This window comes from Eucyclogobius newberryi, unplaced genomic scaffold (genome assembly GCF_026437365.1).
Source record: "Eucyclogobius newberryi isolate DKJ021-1_F unplaced genomic scaffold, fEucNew1.0.hap1 SCAF_1, whole genome shotgun sequence".
Lineage (NCBI taxonomy): Eukaryota > Metazoa > Chordata > Actinopteri > Gobiiformes > Gobiidae > Eucyclogobius > Eucyclogobius newberryi.
In genome coordinates, this window is record NW_027315723.1 from 7,548,841 (window position 1) to 7,567,959 (window position 19,119).

The 19,119-nt window shown below is 56.3% G+C and overlaps 1 protein-coding gene across 1 annotated transcript; it reads left to right on the forward strand.

The window, feature by feature from the left end:
* The first annotated feature begins 970 nt into the window (after positions 1-970).
* On the forward strand, positions 971-18,558 carry slc30a1a (solute carrier family 30 member 1a). Its single transcript, XM_072454307.1, has 2 exons — positions 971-1,570; positions 17,591-18,558. Exons 1-2 carry the CDS (start codon positions 1,015-1,017, stop codon positions 18,496-18,498), a joined length of 1,464 nt encoding a protein of 487 aa, XP_072310408.1. The 5' UTR covers positions 971-1,014; the 3' UTR covers positions 18,499-18,558.
* The last annotated feature ends 561 nt before the right edge of the window (positions 18,559-19,119 follow it).

Here is a 19,119-nt window from a genome sequence, read left to right on the forward strand (position 1 = left end):
ATTGGATTTTGACAGAAGAAATAATTATATAAGGATTAAATGGTGCCACAGAAACAGATAAGCAAAGCAGAGCGCCTTCCATTTGAGGCTAAAAAGTCCAAATGTAATCTATAGTCTTATCTATGCATTGAATAGATAACAGAGCAGATAAGTTGTGGCTGTGCTGAGTAGATAAATCCATGGGCTTCACATTCCCTATTATTCATGGATCTCAGCGCAGTTAACATTTTCAAAACTAAACATTAAACACAAGAAAGTCCTCAAATATCACCAGTAAACAGGAAGCTAAAACTCATGAATAGGCAACATTTTGAGGACTTTTTACATAGATAATATAACTTTTTACCATTGAAAGTGTACAGTATTTGGTTGGGATTGATACATTCTTAAATCCAATAAATAAAGAAATAAAGCAATATAATTTTTTTTTTTATATATATATTTGTTGTATCTTGTATGAAATGTATTCAAAGTGACAAACATCGCGAGAACACAGTTTCCGTTAGCGTGCTTAGCAACCACCGCTGATTGGCCCAAAGACATGAGTTCCTGAAGTCCGACCAATCACGCCGGGCCTTCCCGCCTCTCCGCCAATCAGCTCTGCGCACACGCCGCTCGGGGGGCGGTTCTCCCGGTCATGGGGTCTGTGCGGAACACCGGCGGCCCGGGTGCAAAAACTTTCAGCCGTCTGCAAAACAGTTCTGGAACATACCGGAGCGCGGAGGGACGTCACACAAGGCACCGGAGGACGCGGTTTCCACACTTTTTGTTCCTCTTTCGGACCGTGAGCGGCTTGGCTATCGCGTCTGGGAAAGAGCCGGGAACGCGGCGTTACCGGGGGGACGTTAGCTTCGCGCAGCATTGTCTCCGCACCGTCGAGCTCCAGTCGCTAGCCCCCGAAGTCGCATTTCCCCGGACCGTGTGCTCCGCCGCCTTTTATGTGGCAACGACGAGACAAGAAAACACGACTTTAACACGTTTTTAGCAGAAAAGAAAGAAAGAGAAGAAGAAGAAATGGCGTGCGAGCCGAACCGCGCCCGTTTGCTCTGCATGCTCTCCATGACTTTCGGGTTTTTCATCGTGGAGGTGGTGGTCAGCCGGATGACCTCGTCGCTCTCGATGCTCTCGGACTCCTTCCACATGCTGTCGGACGTGATCGCGCTGGTCGTGGCGCTGGTGGCGGTGCGCTTCGCGGAGAAGACCGAGGCCACCAACAAGAACACGTTCGGCTGGATCCGCGCGGAGGTGATGGGCGCGCTGGTCAACGCCGTCTTCCTCACCGCGCTGTGCTTCACCATCGTGCTGGAGGCGGTCGAGCGCTTCACGGAGCCCCAGGAGATCGAGGGCCCCTTGGTGGTGGTCGGGGTGGGGGCCGCGGGGCTCCTGGTCAACCTCCTCGGCCTGTGCCTGTTCCACGGACACGCGGGCGGAGGGCACGGGCATTCCCACGGCGGAGGGGGAGGCGGAGGACACTCGCACGGGGGGAAGAGGCCCCAAGACGGTGAAGTGGAGACCAATCACCTGATGAACCACAACAGCCCCGGGGAGGCTCACTGGGACCGGAGGAACGGTAAGGCTCCCGTGTCACGCATGTAGGGCCCCCCTGACAGCACCCCGCGTCTGACCACAGCTCCTTCCCTTTATGGTCAACTAGAAAGTTTTGTTTGTCGGTGAGAAAATCCTTCCCGTCTTTGGTAGAGCGTGAACAATGTGCACAGAAGTCTCGAGCTCTTGCTTCATGTCATGTGGATAATGGAGCTCTTTTTTTCCTGGAAAATGAGGAAATGGAAATGCGTTTGTATCTTGTAGATGTGAGTTTCAGGAGATGCGATCAGGCCCCTGACTGGACTGGTGTGTGGACTCAGATGTCAAGATTATACGGTTAATCAATAACTATTATTATTCAGGTTATGATATAATCACAGGAAATAAGAAGTTACCGTGAGAAAGTTTTAAGCAAAAATAAGTCATTTTAATCTCGACTATAGTCCAAAAACTTAAATGTCAGTCACTTTACTTCATCATTCAGAAAGTTTGATTTCATGAAAGTCGCATGACTGACATGTAAAGACAACGTGAAAGGAAATTAAGGATATCACTGTTCAGTGTCATCATGAATAATCATAAAATTGTGACATTTCCTCTCACAACAACTGTACCACTTTAACTCATGTTTTCATTTCTCTCTGAGGAAACTCCATGACAAATGCTGCCAACTCTGGTGTTCAGATGCAGTTTAATGTTGAATGTTTTTCACTCCAAAAGCCATCGGGCCTTAGTCAGGTGTGAGTGGGATTCAGTCTATATCCTACAGAATAAAGTGGTTGAATAAGATGCAGTGTTCTCGCTGAGGCTGGTCACCTCCATGCTCAGGCTGGTCACCTCCATGCTCAGGCTGGTCACCTCCATGCTCAGGCTGGTCACCTCCATGCTCAGGCTGGTCACCTCCATGCTCAGGCTGGTCACCGCCATGCTCAGGCTCAGGCTGGTCACCTCCATGCTCAGGCTGGTCACCGCCAGGTATTAAGCGCCATCCTTCAACCTCAGCCCAGCGAGAACACTGAGATGAGCCGATTCTTTAGCGGAATTTAAAAAAGAGCCGTACAAGCACAACGAACGTCATTTTCGGACTATTGAAATTTTGCCCCTGCCACTTTTCCCACGTGATCAGAACTTTCGTTGTAATCGCACTTCCAGTTTTGGAGGAACTCCGTTGGTTTGAATGGAGAATGAGGGAAAAGTCTCGTCGCTAAAATATGCTTTTAAATCGTGTAGAACTTATTTTCTCTCGAGGTTGGCAGCTCGATGTTTGGTTTGGAGGATTGTATGGCGTATGGCGGCTCAAACGGGCTTCTGGAATAAGGGTGAGAGAGCACTCCTGAATGTAAACTGCACCAACGAAATGTACAAAGAAAAAATATATTGTACAGGCCGCACTTGTCAATAAGCCGCAGGTGCCCACGTTGTAACATGAGATATTTACGCAGAAAGAGGGTACACGCTAATGAATTCTCATTTCATTTTGGCAGGTGTTTTTTGTTGTTACTTTTATGCCGTGGCAGGTTCTAAACTGTAGGCCGCTATATATTGCACGCCCGTGCTCTGCGTGTATTTGCGGTTAGCACGTCTAGATTCACCTCATTAGACTAATGTCTCCATGTACATGATTGTTATAAAACACATTTTAAAGCTTAACATACAGAGAACACTTTTGAACAGTGCGTTCACCGATGTCTTCTACAATGTGGTGTCCGTTAGCCAGTAAAAATCTATAAATTAGCCGCACCGTTGTATGGGCGGCAGGGTTCAAAGGGTTAGAAAAAAGTACCAGCTTAAAGTCCAAAAATTATAGTAGATGCTCTTTTCTTTCCTTTTTACAGTAGAGCGTAAAACACATACTTTGAAGACGTACAACTACAGTAGTTGGCGGTAAATGCAGCAGGAGGGGACAGGGTGAAATGGAGAATGAGAGAAGGGGAAGACATGCAGTAAATTGTCAGTCGGGATTCAAACTCACGACACTGCAGCCGGCTGCTCTTGGAGCCTGGCATATGTGCTGTGCCTTAACCACTTGTCCACCAGGCAGCATGCACAACATTTTCAAAGCAAAGTATTCTGTGAACTTAAGTTCATTGACATTGACAATAAAACATGACACATTGACACACGTTACAGCTGTTTCCTTAAACCTCGACAGAAGCATTGCTCAGGATTCTCCCCTCCTCATTTCCTTCTCTGTCCCATTGTTGTGTTTGAAGTGTGACCAAAACAAGAGCGTTACATTCTGAGCTCTGGTCAAGCTAAATGTGCACTGCGCATCTTCAAACTTCCGTATTCTAATACTTGTTAAGTTTGTCTGCCCTAGAATGAATAATGTCCCTCCTAAATCCTCCAGAGGGAGAATGATGTTGCATAAGTGCACAGTCCTCCCACATGACAGATATAGAAGCTGTTTGTGCTGCAGACACATGCCATGGTCATGTGTCTCCTGGACACTGCAGGGTGTTAAAGGGATGGGACCACGACTGGGGTTGCAACAACAAGACGAGGGGGGTTTACTTTATTTCACTGGGTTTGTGGGAAAAGCAGCACTCTCAACAGCCTTGAATGCATAAAGGGATCATCAGGTTCATCAAATGTCCCTCTTATGCTGCAGATATTGTAAATAACCATGAAGGAAAAGTCGAAAGTCTATTTCAGTGCACGTATGCCAATCTAGAGACCTACTGCAGGCCGCTTGTTTTGTCCCGATATTGTTCTGCTTTTCAACCAAATCTCAGCACAGCAAAGTAGGGCAGAGGTAACAAGGGCCCATTTCTCATACAGGGATGTCACCATATCATATTTTAGTGTTGTGATTATTGTGAGAGAAAAACATCACAATTTAAACGATTATTCACGATTATTGAGACTGTGACTTAACAATAGGAACATTTTAAATTGTCTTTCTCAGTGTCTAATGTGTCACTGTTCCTCAGGCTCGTGAGCGGCTTTGAACTTTCTAAAAGACTAAATGTGACTAAAATAGCCAGATATAAATAGTTGTGACCGGAATACTCACGATTAACTAAATAATATCGATATCCCTACTCTCATACATCAACAAGATTTTAGATCCTTGGTTTTCAAGCCTTTTAAAATGCACTGCTCCAGGGTTCACCGTCAGAGCGCGGGTGGTATTTTGTTCACGTTGATCACAATGGAAATGTCCTCCCCGGTTACATGAAGGCAAGTGCTGACATGTCGCACTCACATTAGCTTGTCCAGATTTGTCTTTATGAACAGACTTGATTGTTTGGCCCGTCGAGGACATGCAGTAGTCGGGATTCGAGCTCGCTGATGTATTAGATATGATTATTAGAGGTCTTTGGGTTACAAACCGTGGTTCAAAATATACATTTGCTAAAAAGATAATTGAAATGTTTTATCGGCCTTTATTGCAAGATGTACACATGTGATGTTGGGGCCACTTTTACATCACTCTTTTTGATTAAACAATATTTCATTTAATTTTAACTTTTTTAGATTAACTCTGAAAACGGTGAATATAAGCCCCCCAAAATCACACCACTCCCCAAAGCCCCATTTAAAAGCATTGAGAGACTCTAGTGGCCTGTTAAAATTCATTTTAAAAAGTAATTTCAGTATTAACTGCATCCATCGCATATTGAAGCTCTTCTGAGTTAGAATTTAGGGCCGTTCACGCTGCGGAATTCACACTTTGCTCCAGACTCCCGAGTTGGACGCCTGTACATTTGAAAGCCGCGTAAAGACCGCGGCGTCTGAGCGGCTGACGCTCCAGAGCGGCTGAGCGGCTGACGCTCCAGAGCGGCTGAGCGGCTGACGCTCCAGAGCGGCTGAGCGGCTGACGCTCCAGAGCGGCTGAGCGGCTGACGCTCCAGAGCGGCTGACGCTCCTGAGCGGCTGACGCTCCAGAGCGGCTGACGCTCCAGAGCGGCTGACGCTCCAGAGCGGCTGACGCTCCAGAGCGGCTGACGCTCCAGAGCGGCTGACGCTCCAGAGCGGCTGAGCGGCTGACGCTCCAGAGCGGCTGAGCGGCTGACGCTCCAGAGCGGCTGAGCGGCTGACGCTCCAGAGCGGCTGAGCGGCTGACGCTCCAGAGCGGCTGAGCGGCTGACGCTCCAGAGCGGCTGAGCGGCTGACGCTCCAGAGCGGCTGAGCGGCTGACGCTCCAGAGCGGCTGACGCTCCTGAGCGGCTGACGCTCCTGAGCGGCTGACGCTCCAGAGCGGCTGACGCTCCTGAGCGGCTGACGCTCCTGAGCGGCTGACGCTCCTGAGCGGCTGACGCTCCTGAGCGGCTGACGCTCCTGAGCGGCTGACGCTCCTGAGCGGCTGACGCTCCAGAGCGGCTGACGCTCCTGAGCGGCTGACGCTCCAGAGCGGCTGACGCTCCTGAGCGGCTGACGCTCCAGAGCGGCTGACGCTCCTGAGCGGCTGACGCTCCAGAGCGGCTGACGCTCCTGAGCGGCTGACGCTCCTGAGCGGCTGACGCTCCTGAGCGGCTGACGCTCCAGAGCGGCTGACGCTCCTGAGCGGCTGACGCTCCAGAGCGGCTGACGCTCCAGAGCGGCTGACGCTCCTGAGCGGCTGACGCTCCAGAGCGGCTGACGCTCCGGAGCGGCAGAGCGGCTGACGCTCCGGAGCGGCAGAGCGGCTGACGCTCCGGAGCGGCAGAGCGGCTGACGCTCCGGAGCGGCAGAGCGGCTGACGCTCCGGAGCGGCAGAGCGGCTGACGCTCCGGAGCGGCAGAGCGGCTGACGCTCCGGAGCGGCAGAGCGGCTGACGCTCCGGAGCGGCAGAGCGGCTGACGCTCCGGAGCGGCAGAGCGGCTGACGCTCCGGAGCGGCTGACGCTCCGGAGCGGCAGAGCGGCTGACGCTCCGGAGCGGCTGACGCTCCGGAGCGGCAGAGCGGCTGACGCTCCTGAGCGGCTGACGCTCCGGAGCGGCTGGAGCGGCTGAGCGGCTGACGCTCCAGAGCGGCTGGAGCGGCTGAGCGGCTGACGCTCCAGAGCGGCTGGAGCGGCTGACGCTCCTGAGCGGCTGACGCTCCAGAGCGGCTGGAGCGGCTGACGCTCCAGAGCGGCTGACGCTCCAGAGCGGCTGACGCTCCAGAGCGGCTGGAGCGGCTGACGCTCCAGAGCGGCTGACGCTCCAGAGCGGCTGAGCGGCTGACGCTCCAGAGCGGCTGACGCGGCTGAGCGGCTGACGCTCCGGAGCGGCTGACGCGGCTGAGCGGCTGACGCTCCGGAGCGGCTGACGCGGCTGAGCGGCTGACGCTCCGGAGCGGCTGACGCGGCTGAGCGGCTGACGCTCCGGAGCGGCTGACGCGGCTGAGCGGCTGACGCTCCGGAGCGGCTGACGCGGCTGAGCGGCTGACGCTCCGGAGCGGCTGACGCTCCGGAGCGGCTGACGCGGCTGAGCGGCTGACGCTCCGGAGCGGCTGACGCGGCTGAGCGGCTGACGCTCCGGAGCGGCTGACGCGGCTGAGCGGCTGAGGCTCCGGAGCGGCTGAGGCTCCGGAGCGGCTGAGGCTCCGGAGCGGCTGAGGCCCCGGAGCGGCTGACGCTCCGGAACTTCTCATTTCATTTTGGCAGGTGTTTTTTGTTGTTACTTTTATGCCGTGGCAGGTTCTAAACTGTAGGCCGCTATATATTGCACGCCCGTGCTCTGCGTGTATTTGCGGTTAGCACGTCTAGATTCACCTCATTAGACTAATGTCTCCATGTACATGATTGTTATAAAACACATTTTAAAGCTTAACATACAGAGAACACTTTTGAACAGTGCGTTCACCGATGTCTTCTACAATGTGGTGTCCGTTAGCCAGTAAAAATCTATAAATTAGCCGCACCGTTGTATGGGCGGCAGGGTTCAAAGGGTTAGAAAAAAGTACCAGCTTAAAGTCCAAAAATTATAGTAGATGCTCTTTTCTTTCCTTTTTACAGTAGAGCGTAAAACACATACTTTGAAGACGTACAACTACAGTAGTTGGCGGTAAATGCAGCAGGAGGGGACAGGGTGAAATGGAGAATGAGAGAAGGGGAAGACATGCAGTAAATTGTCAGTCGGGATTCAAACTCACGACACTGCAGCCGGCTGCTCTTGGAGCCTGGCATATGTGCTGTGCCTTAACCACTTGTCCACCAGGCAGCATGCACAACATTTTCAAAGCAAAGTATTCTGTGAACTTAAGTTCATTGACATTGACAATAAAACATGACACATTGACACACGTTACAGCTGTTTCCTTAAACCTCGACAGAAGCATTGCTCAGGATTCTCCCCTCCTCATTTCCTTCTCTGTCCCATTGTTGTGTTTGAAGTGTGACCAAAACAAGAGCGTTACATTCTGAGCTCTGGTCAAGCTAAATGTGCACTGCGCATCTTCAAACTTCCGTATTCTAATACTTGTTAAGTTTGTCTGCCCTAGAATGAATAATGTCCCTCCTAAATCCTCCAGAGGGAGAATGATGTTGCATAAGTGCACAGTCCTCCCACATGACAGATATAGAAGCTGTTTGTGCTGCAGACACATGCCATGGTCATGTGTCTCCTGGACACTGCAGGGTGTTAAAGGGATGGGACCACGACTGGGGTTGCAACAACAAGACGAGGGGGGTTTACTTTATTTCACTGGGTTTGTGGGAAAAGCAGCACTCTCAACAGCCTTGAATGCATAAAGGGATCATCAGGTTCATCAAATGTCCCTCTTATGCTGCAGATATTGTAAATAACCATGAAGGAAAAGTCGAAAGTCTATTTCAGTGCACGTATGCCAATCTAGAGACCTACTGCAGGCCGCTTGTTTTGTCCCGATATTGTTCTGCTTTTCAACCAAATCTCAGCACAGCAAAGTAGGGCAGAGGTAACAAGGGCCCATTTCTCATACAGGGATGTCACCATATCATATTTTAGTGTTGTGATTATTGTGAGAGAAAAACATCACAATTTAAACGATTATTCACGATTATTGAGACTGTGACTTAACAATAGGAACATTTTAAATTGTCTTTCTCAGTGTCTAATGTGTCACTGTTCCTCAGGCTCGTGAGCGGCTTTGAACTTTCTAAAAGACTAAATGTGACTAAAATAGCCAGATATAAATAGTTGTGACCGGAATACTCACGATTAACTAAATAATATCGATATCCCTACTCTCATACATCAACAAGATTTTAGATCCTTGGTTTTCAAGCCTTTTAAAATGCACTGCTCCAGGGTTCACCGTCAGAGCGCGGGTGGTATTTTGTTCACGTTGATCACAATGGAAATGTCCTCCCCGGTTACATGAAGGCAAGTGCTGACATGTCGCACTCACATTAGTTTGTCCAGATTTGTCTTTATGAACAGACTTGATTGTTTGGCCCGTCGAGGACATGCAGTAGTCGGGATTCGAGCTCGCTGATGTATTAGATATGATTATTAGAGGTCTTTGGGTTACAAACCGTGGTTCAAAATATACATTTGCTAAAAAGATAATTGAAATGTTTTATCGGCCTTTATTGCAAGATGTACACATGTGATGTTGGGGCCACTTTTACATCACTCTTTTTGATTAAACAATATTTCATTTAATTTTAACTTTTTTAGATTAACTCTGAAAACGGTGAATATAAGCCCCCCAAAATCACACCACTCCCCAAAGCCCCATTTAAAAGCATTGAGAGACTCTAGTGGCCTGTTTAAAATTCATTTTAAAAAGTAATTTCAGTATTAACTGCATCCATCGCATATTGAAGCTCTTCCGAGTTAGAATTTAGGGCCGTTCACGCTGCGGAATTCACACTTTGCTCCAGACTCCCGAGTTGGACGCCTGTACATTTGAAAGCCGCGTAAAGACCGCGGCGTCAAAGCGGCTGACGCTCCAGAGCGGCTGACGCTCCAGAGCGGCTGACGCTCCAGAGCGGCTGACGCTCCAGAGCGGCTGACGCTCCAGAGCGGCTGACGCTCCAGAGCGGCTGACGCTCCAGAGCGGCTGACGCTCCAGAGCGGCTGACGCTCCAGTGCGGCTGAGCGGCTGACGCTCCAGAGCGGCTGAGCGGCTGACGCTCCAGAGCGGCTGAGCGGCTGAGCGGCTGACGCTCCAGAGCGGCTGAGCGGCTGACGCTCCAGAGCGGCTGAGCGGCTGAGCGGCTGACGCTCCAGAGCGGCTGAGCGGCTGAGCGGCTGACGCTCCAGAGCGGCTGAGCGGCTGACGCTCCAGAGCGGCTGAGCGGCTGACGCTCCAGAGCGGCTGAGCGGCTGACGCTCCAGAGCGGCTGAGCGGCTGACGCTCCAGAGCGGCTGAGCGGCTGACGCTCCAGAGCGGCTGAGCGGCTGACGCTCCAGAGCGGCTGAGCGGCTGACGCTCCAGAGCGGCTGAGCGGCTGACGCTCCAGAGCGGCTGAGCGGCTGACGCTCCAGAGCGGCTGAGCGGCTGACGCTCCAGAGCGGCTGAGCGGCTGACGCTCCAGAGCGGCTGAGCGGCTGACGCTCCTGAGCGGCTGAGCGGCTGACGCTCCTGAGCGGCTGAGCGGCTGACGCTCCTGAGCGGCTGACGCTCCTGAGCGGCTGACGCTCCTGAGCGGCTGACGCTCCAGAGCGGCTGACGCTCCAGAGCGGCTGACGCTCCAGAGCGGCTGACGCTCCAGAGCGGCTGACGCTCCAGAGCGGCTGACGCTCCAGAGCGGCTGAGCGGCTGACGCTCCAGAGCGGCTGAGCGGCTGACGCTCCAGAGCGGCTGACGCTCCAGAGCGGCTGAGCGGCTGACGCTCCAGAGCGGCTGACGCTCCAGAGCGGCTGACGCTCCAGAGCGGCTGACGCTCCAGAGCGGCTGACGCTCCAGAGCGGCTGACGCTCCAGAGCGGCTGAGCGGCTGACGCTCCAGAGCGGCTGACGCTCCAGAGCGGCTGAGCGGCTGACGCTCCAGAGCGGCTGAGCGGCTGACGCTCCAGAGCGGCTGAGCGGCTGACGCTCCAGAGCGGCTGAGCGGCTGACGCTCCAGAGCGGCTGACGCTCCAGAGCGGCTGAGCGGCTGACGCTCCTGAGCGGCTGACGCTCCGGAGCGGCTGACGCTCCGGAGCGGCTGACGCTCCGGAGCGGCTGACGCTCCGGAGCGCCTGACGCTCCGGAGCGCCTGACGCTCCGGAGCGGCTGACGCTCCGGAGCGGCTGACGCTCCGGAGCGGCTGACGCTCCGGAGCGGCTGACGCTCCGGAGCGGCTGACGCTCCGGAGCGGCTGACGCTCCGGAGCGGCTGACGCTCCGGAGCGGCTGACGCTCCGGAGCGGCTGACGCTCCGGAGCGGCTGACGCTCCGGAGCGGCTGACGCTCCGGAGCGGCTGAGCGGCTGACGCTCCGGAGCGGCTGAGCGGCTGACGCTCCGGAGCGGCTGACGCTCCGGAGCGGCTGAGCGGCTGACGCTCCGGAGCGGCTGAGCGGCTGACGCTCCTGAGCGGCTGACGCTCCGGAGCGGCTGAGCGGCTGACGCTCCTGAGCGGCTGACGCTCCGGAGCGGCTGACGCTCCGGAGCGGCTGACGCTCCGGAGCGGCTGAGCGGCTGACGCTCCTGAGCGGCTGACGCTCCGGAGCGGCTGACGCTCCGGAGCGGCTGACGCTCCGGAGCGGCTGACGCTCCGGAGCGGCTGAGCGGCTGACGCTCCGGAGCGGCTGAGCGGCTGACGCTCCGGAGCGGCTGAGCGGCTGACGCTCCGGAGCGGCTGAGCGGCTGACGCTCCGGAGCGGCTGAGCGGCTGACGCTCCGGAGCGGCTGAGCGGCTGACGCTCCGGAGCGGCTGAGCGGCTGACGCTCCTGAGCGGCTGAGCGGCTGACGCTCCTGAGCGGCTGAGCGGCTGACGCTCCTGAGCGGCTGAGCGGCTGACGCTCCTGAGCGGCTGACGCTCCTGAGCGGCTGACGCTCCAGAGCGGCTGACGCTCCAGAGCGGCTGACGCTCCAGAGCGGCTGACGCTCCAGAGCGGCTGACGCTCCAGAGCGGCTGACGCTCCAGAGCGGCTGACGCTCCAGAGCGGCTGACGCTCCAGAGCGGCTGACGCTCCAGAGCGGCTGAGCGGCTGACGCTCCAGAGCGGCTGAGCGGCTGACGCTCCGGAGCGGCTGACGCTCCGGAGCGGCTGACGCTCCGGAGCGGCTGACGCTCCGGAGCGGCTGACGCTCCGGAGCGGCTGACGCTCCGGAGCGGCTGACGCTCCGGAGCGGCTGACGCTCCGGAGCGGCTGACGCTCCGGAGCGGCTGACGCTCCGGAGCGGCTGACGCTCCGGAGCGGCTGACGCTCCGGAGCGGCTGACGCTCCGGTGCGGCTGACGCTCCGGAGCGGCTGACGCTCCGGAGCGGCTGACGCTCCGGAGCGGCTGACGCTCCGGTGCGGCTGACGCTCCGGTGCGGCTGACGCTCCGGAGCGGCTGACGCTCCGGAGCGGCTGACGCTCCGGTGCGGCTGACGCTCCGGAGCGGCTGAGCGGCTGACGCTCCGGAGCGGCTGACGCTCCGGAGCGGCGGAGCGGCTGAGCGGCTGAGCGGCTGACGCTCCGGAGCGGCGGAGCGGCTGAGCGGCTGAGCGGCTGACGCTCCGGAGCGGCTGACGCGGCTGACGCGGCTGAGCGGCTGACGCGGCTGACGCTCCAGAGCGGCTGACGCTCCAGCGCGGCTGAGCGGCTGACGCTCCAGAGCGGCTGACGCGGCTGACGCTCCAGAGCGGCTGACGCTCCAGAGCGGCTGAGCGGCTGACGCTCCTGAGCGGCTGACGCTCCTGAGCGGCTGACGCTCCGGAGCGGCTGACGCTCCTGAGCGGCTGAGCGGCTGACGCTCCGGAGCGGCTGAGCGGCTGACGCTCCTGAGCGGCTGACGCTCCAGAGCGGCTGAGCGGCTGACGCTCCTGAGCGGCTGACGCTCCAGAGCGGCTGAGCGGCTGACGCTCCTGAGCGGCTGACGCTCCAGAGCGGCTGAGCGGCTGACGCTCCTGAGCGGCTGACGCTCCAGAGCGGCTGACGCTCCAGAGCGGCTGAGCGGCTGACGCTCCTGAGCGGCTGACGCTCCAGAGCGGCTGAGCGGCTGACGCTCCAGAGCGGCTGAGCGGCTGACGCTCCTGAGCGGCTGACGCTCCAGAGCGGCTGAGCGGCTGACGCTCCAGAGCGGCTGAGCGGCTGACGCTCCAGAGCGGCTGAGCGGCTGACGCTCCAGAGCGGCTGAGCGGCTGACGCTCCGGAGCGGCTGACGCTCCGGAGCGGCTGACGCTCCGGAGCGGCTGACGCTCCGGAGCGGCTGACGCTCCGGAGCGGCTGAGCGGCTGACGCTCCGGAGCGGCTGAGCGGCTGACGCTCCGGAGCGGCTGAGCGGCTGACGCTCCGGAGCGGCTGAGCGGCTGACGCTCCGGAGCGGCTGAGCGGCTGACGCTCCGGAGCGGCTGAGCGGCTGACGCTCCGGAGCGGCTGAGCGGCTGACGCTCCGGAGCGGCTGACGCTCCGGAGCGGCTGAGCGGCTGACGCTCCGGAGCGGCTGACGCTCCGGAGCGGCGGAGCGGCTGAGCGGCTGAGCGGCTGACGCTCCGGAGCGGCTGAGCGGCTGACGCTCCGGAGCGGCGGAGCGGCTGAGCGGCTGACGCTCCGGAGCGGCTGAGCGGCTGAGCGGCTGACGCTCCGGAGCGGCTGAGCGGCTGAGCGGCTGAGCGGCTGAGCGGCTGACGCTCCGGAGCGGCTGAGCGGCTGACGCTCCGGAGCGGCTGACGCTCCGGAGCGGCTGACGCTCCGGAGCGGCTGAGCGGCTGACGCTCCGGAGCGGCTGACGCTCCGGAGCGGCTGACGCTCCTGAGCGGCTGACGCTCCTGAGCGGCTGACGCTCCTGAGCGGCTGACGCTCCGGAGCGGCTGACGCTCCGGAGCGGCTGACGCTCCGGAGCGGCTGACGCTCCGGAGCGGCTGACGCTCCGGAGCGGCTGACGCTCAGGAGCGTCAGCCGCTCCGGAGCGTCAGCCGCTCAGCCGCTCAGCCGCTCCGGAGCGTCAGCCGCTCAGCCGCTCAGCCGCTCCGGAGCGTCAGCCGCTCAGCCGCTCCGCCGCTCCGGAGCGTCAGCCGCTCAGCCGCTCAGCCGCTCCGGAGCGTCAGCCGCTCAGCCGCTCCGGAGCGTCAGCCGCTCCGGAGCGTCAGCCGCTCAGCCGCTCCGGAGCGTCAGCCGCTCCGGAGCGTCAGCCGCTCAGCCGCTCCGGAGCGTCAGCCGCTCAGCCGCTCCGGAGCGTCAGCCGCTCAGCCGCTCCGGAGCGTCAGCCGCTCAGCCGCTCCGGAGCGTCAGCCGCTCAGCCGCTCCGGAGCGTCAGCCGCTCCGGAGCGTCAGCCGCTCCGGAGCGTCAGCCGCTCCGGAGCGTCAGCCGCTCCGGAGCGTCAGCCGCTCAGGAGCGTCAGCCGCTCAGCCGCTCTGGAGCGTCAGCCGCTCAGCCGCTCTGGAGCGTCAGCCGCTCAGCCGCTCTGGAGCGTCAGCCGCTCAGGAGCGTCAGCCGCTCAGCCGCTCTGGAGCGTCAGCCGCTCAGCCGCTCTGGAGCGTCAGCCGCTCAGGAGCGTCAGCCGCTCCGGAGCGGCTGACGCGGCTGAGCGGCTGACGCGGCTGAGCGGCTGACGCGGCTGAGCGGCTGACGCTCCAGAGCGGCTGACGCTCCAGAGCGGCTGACGCTCCAGAGCGGCTGACGCTCCAGAGCGGCTGACGCTCCAGAGCGGCTGAGCGGCTGACGCTCCAGAGCTCCATTCTGCAGTAATAATAACCTGGCTGTAAGAACATAATTCACTGTAAAATCCTACAGTTTCCTTGTCAGCTCCGGAGCGGCTGAGCGGCTGAGCGGCTGACGCTCCGGAGCGGCTGAGCGGCTGAGCGGCTGACGCTCCGGAGCGGCTGACGCTCCGGAGCGGCTGAGCGGCTGACGCTCCGGAGCGGCTGACGCTCCTGAGCGGCTGACGCTCCTGAGCGGCTGACGCTCCGGAGCGGCTGACGCTCCTGAGCGGCTGACGCTCCTGAGCGGCTGACGCTCCTGAGCGGCTGACGCTCCTGAGCGGCTGACGCTCCTGAGCGGCTGACGCTCCGGAGCGGCTGACGCTCCTGAGCGGCTGACGCTCCTGAGCGGCTGACGCTCCTGAGCGGCTGACGCTCCTGAGCGGCTGACGCTCCTGAGCGGCTGACGCTCCTGAGCGGCTGACGCTCCGGAGCGGCTGACGCAGCCGCTCCGGAGCGTCAGCCGCTCCGGAGCGTCAGCCGCTCCGGAGCGGCTGACGCTCCAGAGCGGCTGACGCTCCAGAGCGGCTGACGCTCCAGAGCGGCTGAGCGGCTGACGCTCCAGAGCGGCTGAGCGGCTGACGCTCCAGAGCGGCTGACGCGGCTGACGCTCCAGAGCGGCTGACGCGGCTGACGCTCCAGAGCGGCTGACGCGGCTGAGCGGCTGACGCTCCAGAGCGGCTGACGCTCCAGAGCGGCTGAGCGGCTGACGCTCCAGAGCGGCTGAGCGGCTGAGCGGCTGACGCTCCTGAGCGGCTGAGCGGCTGAGCGGCTGACGCTCCTGAGCGGCTGACGCTCCAGCGCGGCTGACGCTCCTGAGCGGCTGACGCTCCAGCGCGGCTGACGCTCCAGCGCGGCTGACGCTCCAGCGCGGCTGACGCTCCAGAGCGGCTGAGCGGCTGACGCTCAAAGTTCGCGCCGCAAAAAGGTCGTGCGATTACATAGACTTTGAATGTAAACTGGACGCTTTGTCGGCGCGCTCTGAACGATCTGAACGCCCTGTTAGTATTTTTGGTCAGAACTAAAGTGGATTCACTCATTTAAGCAAAACAGGTTTTTACAATAGTCTGAAGCTTTCACAAGGGATGTGTTGACACAATCATGCGACAAATGATTTTATATCTTGGATGTAGAGATGCACCGATTGCAAAATTTTCTGCTGCAAACAATGTTAACGCCTTGAAGCTTATACGCCTGTCAAAGCGTCTAGAGCGGAAAACGCATGCTGCACGCTGAAAACGCAGGAGGTTTACATAGACTTTGATTGTAAACTGGACGCTTTGGCAGCCGCGGTCTGGATGAGTCTTGCTAGTTTTTAGCTGTTTTGCTCTGGGCGCGTTGAGCTGCTACGCACCACGCATGCGGGTCAGTTTGATCGGCCGAAAATTACGACAGTGACCGGCCGGTCGCTGATTGGACATAAAACCGGCTTTTTTAGTCGGCGGCCGATTGATCGGTGCATCTCTACTTAGATGTTTTATTTATTTATTAACCTTTATCCATCCAGGTAATAACACAGTGAGATCGATGACATGGGGCAAGTGCAACATTTGCAACACACACAGTAAAATCATCTACACTAAACCAAAGGCCTAGTATAAAGAATTAAAAACACAACTACATTTACAAGCTAGAAAAGCTAGAAAAAAAGATGTTCGCTCTGTTATGAAGTTCTTGTTTGTCTTCATTTTATGAACATTACTAGAACTTAAGGGATTTTTTTGCACCAAATCTGACTCTCATTTCCTTGTGGCGTGGACAGCCGAGTAGTTCATTCACGTGCCTTGATGGCTCGTCCCCAGCACAGCAGCACGTTTGCCTGGCTGCGCATGCGTGGTTGATATGCCGGTGTGTGTCTAAGCGCATGGATCTATCATAATATAGTTTCCTCAGTGTACAGGACAAAATGAAGACAGAGAAAGACAGTTCGAGCTGGTTCAGAAGAGACGGAAATCTACGGGAGACGAGAGATGCGATGCGATCCGTCACGCTAATAAAAAAACGCACGTGTGGCAACGAGGCTTTTTTATGCCTCCGCACGGGGGGAGTGCACATGCTCACTTCAGCTTGAGTTCTCAAATTGGCAACAAATTAATCCTTTGAACATAAAATTGAAGGGCCCTCCAATGGATTTTAACATCTTAATATCGCTGCTATTATAACGGAATAAATATGCAGTTAATTGTATTCCTCAAAACCAAACCAATCAATTGTTCAAATATTGATATCTAAGTAGTTTAGTCGTCTATACCATACCAGTCGTTTGGACTGTTCCGACTCCTAAACATGTTCTGAGAAAAGTCGTTTCCTCTCTCAAACAGGACAAGAAGTAAATCAAACACTAATATTCAAGTTTTTATAAACTTCCCAGTATATGTTCTGGCACCTCTGCCTCCTGGAGCTGCTCCTGCTCTGACTCAACACTCACGCCCACACCTGCCCAATCATCTTTCTTTCTCTTTCTATTGCCATGTTTCCACTGCTTTTCTTTGGAGTGGATTGGTACGTGGCGTTGATGCGCAGAGAAGTGAAAGTGAGACATGGCTTATCGCTCTATCCTTCTTCTTCGTCTCATCTGCTCTCTTTGTGCCTCATCCAGAAAGAGTGACTTCCTTCGCTCCAGTGATCCTAAAATGAGCTGCCGTGTGCATGTGCTGCTCATTAGTTCATGTTTGCTTAATGGAGGTCCAACTGTAACAGGCTTTATGGTCAGGTCTACCTTTTACGCTCTGGAGCCTATAGAAAAGCTGTTACCCAGGATGCTCCTGGTCAGAAAGGAGCATCAGTGGGTAACATTAGTGAGCAATGAAGTGAATTGTGCCATTTCACCATAACAAGCAGCAGATGATCTTTTAGAAGTTTTTATTGTTGAAACCCTAAACTGTGTAGGTCCGAGCAGTGGGCGGAGACGACGGAGTAGGAGACGAGTGTAAACGGACATCTTCTGAGTAAGAGAATGACGAGGAAAACCTATTATAGCAGGGTCAAAAGCTCATCATAGTAAATTTTTCACAATAAGTGCATTATTGTTTTAAGTACTGTAATCCTTTCATTTCTGCGAGACAAAAACACGTTTTATTTCTTATCTCGGGCTTCTTTTCATATCTCTCCTACTCCAGCTCTGACCAACGAGGAAGCTTCCAGTTCTAGTGTACTAGTATTAATTGCATATTTGTTTCTATACTAAATGTTGAAGTCTGGTTTGCTGCGCTCTGGTGGCCTTTGAACTCCTTTCTGAATGTAGTGAGTGCGGAGCCTGAAAACACTTGACAGATTATGTTTTAAAAGTGTGAGACTAACCTTTGTGTCCCATGTGTCCAGAACTGGTGTGCAAGGACAACACGGAAGTGCAGGTGAACGGCAGCCCTCCCTACGAGGACCTGGTCGCGGGCCCGGACTTGCCCCAGCTGAACATGCACTTTGAGGACATGGACATGACCCCGGACTCGTCGCAGCTGAACATGCGCGGCGTCTTCCTGCACGTGCTCGGGGACGCGCTGGGCTCCGTCATCGTCGTCATCACCGCCACCATCTTCTATTTTGTGTGGACGCCGTGCGGCGACGACAAAAACTGCGTCAACCCCTGCATCAACGGCCACAGCTCGGATCACCGACACATCAACCACACCATCGTGGACCTGCTGGAGGGGCCCTTAGCCGTGAGGATGTCCGGGCCCTGCTGGGTGCTCTACCTGGACCCTGTGCTGTGCATCATCATGGTGGGGATTCTCCTCTACACCACGTACCCGCTGCTGAAGGAGTCAGCCCTCATCCTGCTCCAGACCGTCCCCAAACAGATCAACATGGACCGCCTGAACGAGCGGCTGCTGCGGCTGGACGGCGTGCTGGCCATCCACGAGCTGCACATCTGGCAGCTGGCCGGCAGCCGCATCATCGCCACGGCCCACATCAAGTGTCACGACCCCACGTCCTACATGGAGGTGGCCAAGCGCATCAAGGACTTTTTCCACAACGAGGGGATCCACGCCACCACCATCCAGCCCGAGTTTGTCACCTTCAACTCCGAGAACCGCGACTCCCAGTGCGAGCTGGCGTGTCGGACAGTGTGCGCGCCCAAGCTGTGCTGCGGCAAGAGCGACGGCAAAAAGAACAGTGTGGACAGTAAGACGGTGTCCCCCAATGTTCTAGAAGTGATCAGTGAGACGCAGGAGTCAGTGCAAATGGGGCCCCGAGGAGAGGAGCGGAGGGAGGCCGAGTCCACACTATAAGACCACTCTAGATTTGTAATCTAGTGTCTCTGTGCGCTTGTAGGAGATACTTATACACCAATTATTTCAATATTCAGGGATTGCACACAAAAATGTAATGAACGTAAACACTACCATGTTTTGGCATGAAGCCTTTCTCGGAGCGCTTACACTTCATTGTTGTGGACCTGGGCCTTGAGTCTACCTGGTTTAAGAATGAATCATTTTTGCTAAATGAACAATGTGCAACCCCTAAATATTTTTGGGTTTAAATAATTAACATATGAGTATCTTACAACAAGCTTTTTTGGGTTTAGAACTCAAGCCTTGAGGACATTTTACTACTTTTGTTGTTCCTTTATTTCAGACTGAAGTTAATTATATCATTTTATTAGAAAGTATTTATGATCCCAAATGTTTTTTGCCTAAATTTGATCATTTAAACTGTTCTACATCTATTTATGCAAAAATGTACTGGGTTTGGATCCCGTTCCTTCAGAGCCATTCCCACTGATCCCGTCGACCAATCCAGACTATCCAAGCACGTGTGCTTTGGGATGCAATTCCACTCATTGGTTTCTATTCAGTTCTTACATTATGCACAGTGTAGAAACGTTCCTGTGGCGAGCTGGGACCAGTGTA

Excerpts from the sequence above, each read along its gene's own strand:
- slc30a1a (XM_072454307.1), top strand. The coding sequence starts at position 1,015 with ATGGCGTGCGAGCCGAACCGCGCCCGTTTGCTCTGCATGCTCTCCATG. Across the intron at positions 1,571-17,590 it reads TCACTGGGACCGGAGGAACG|AACTGGTGTGCAAGGACAAC; the intron begins GTAAGGCTCCCG and ends CCATGTGTCCAG.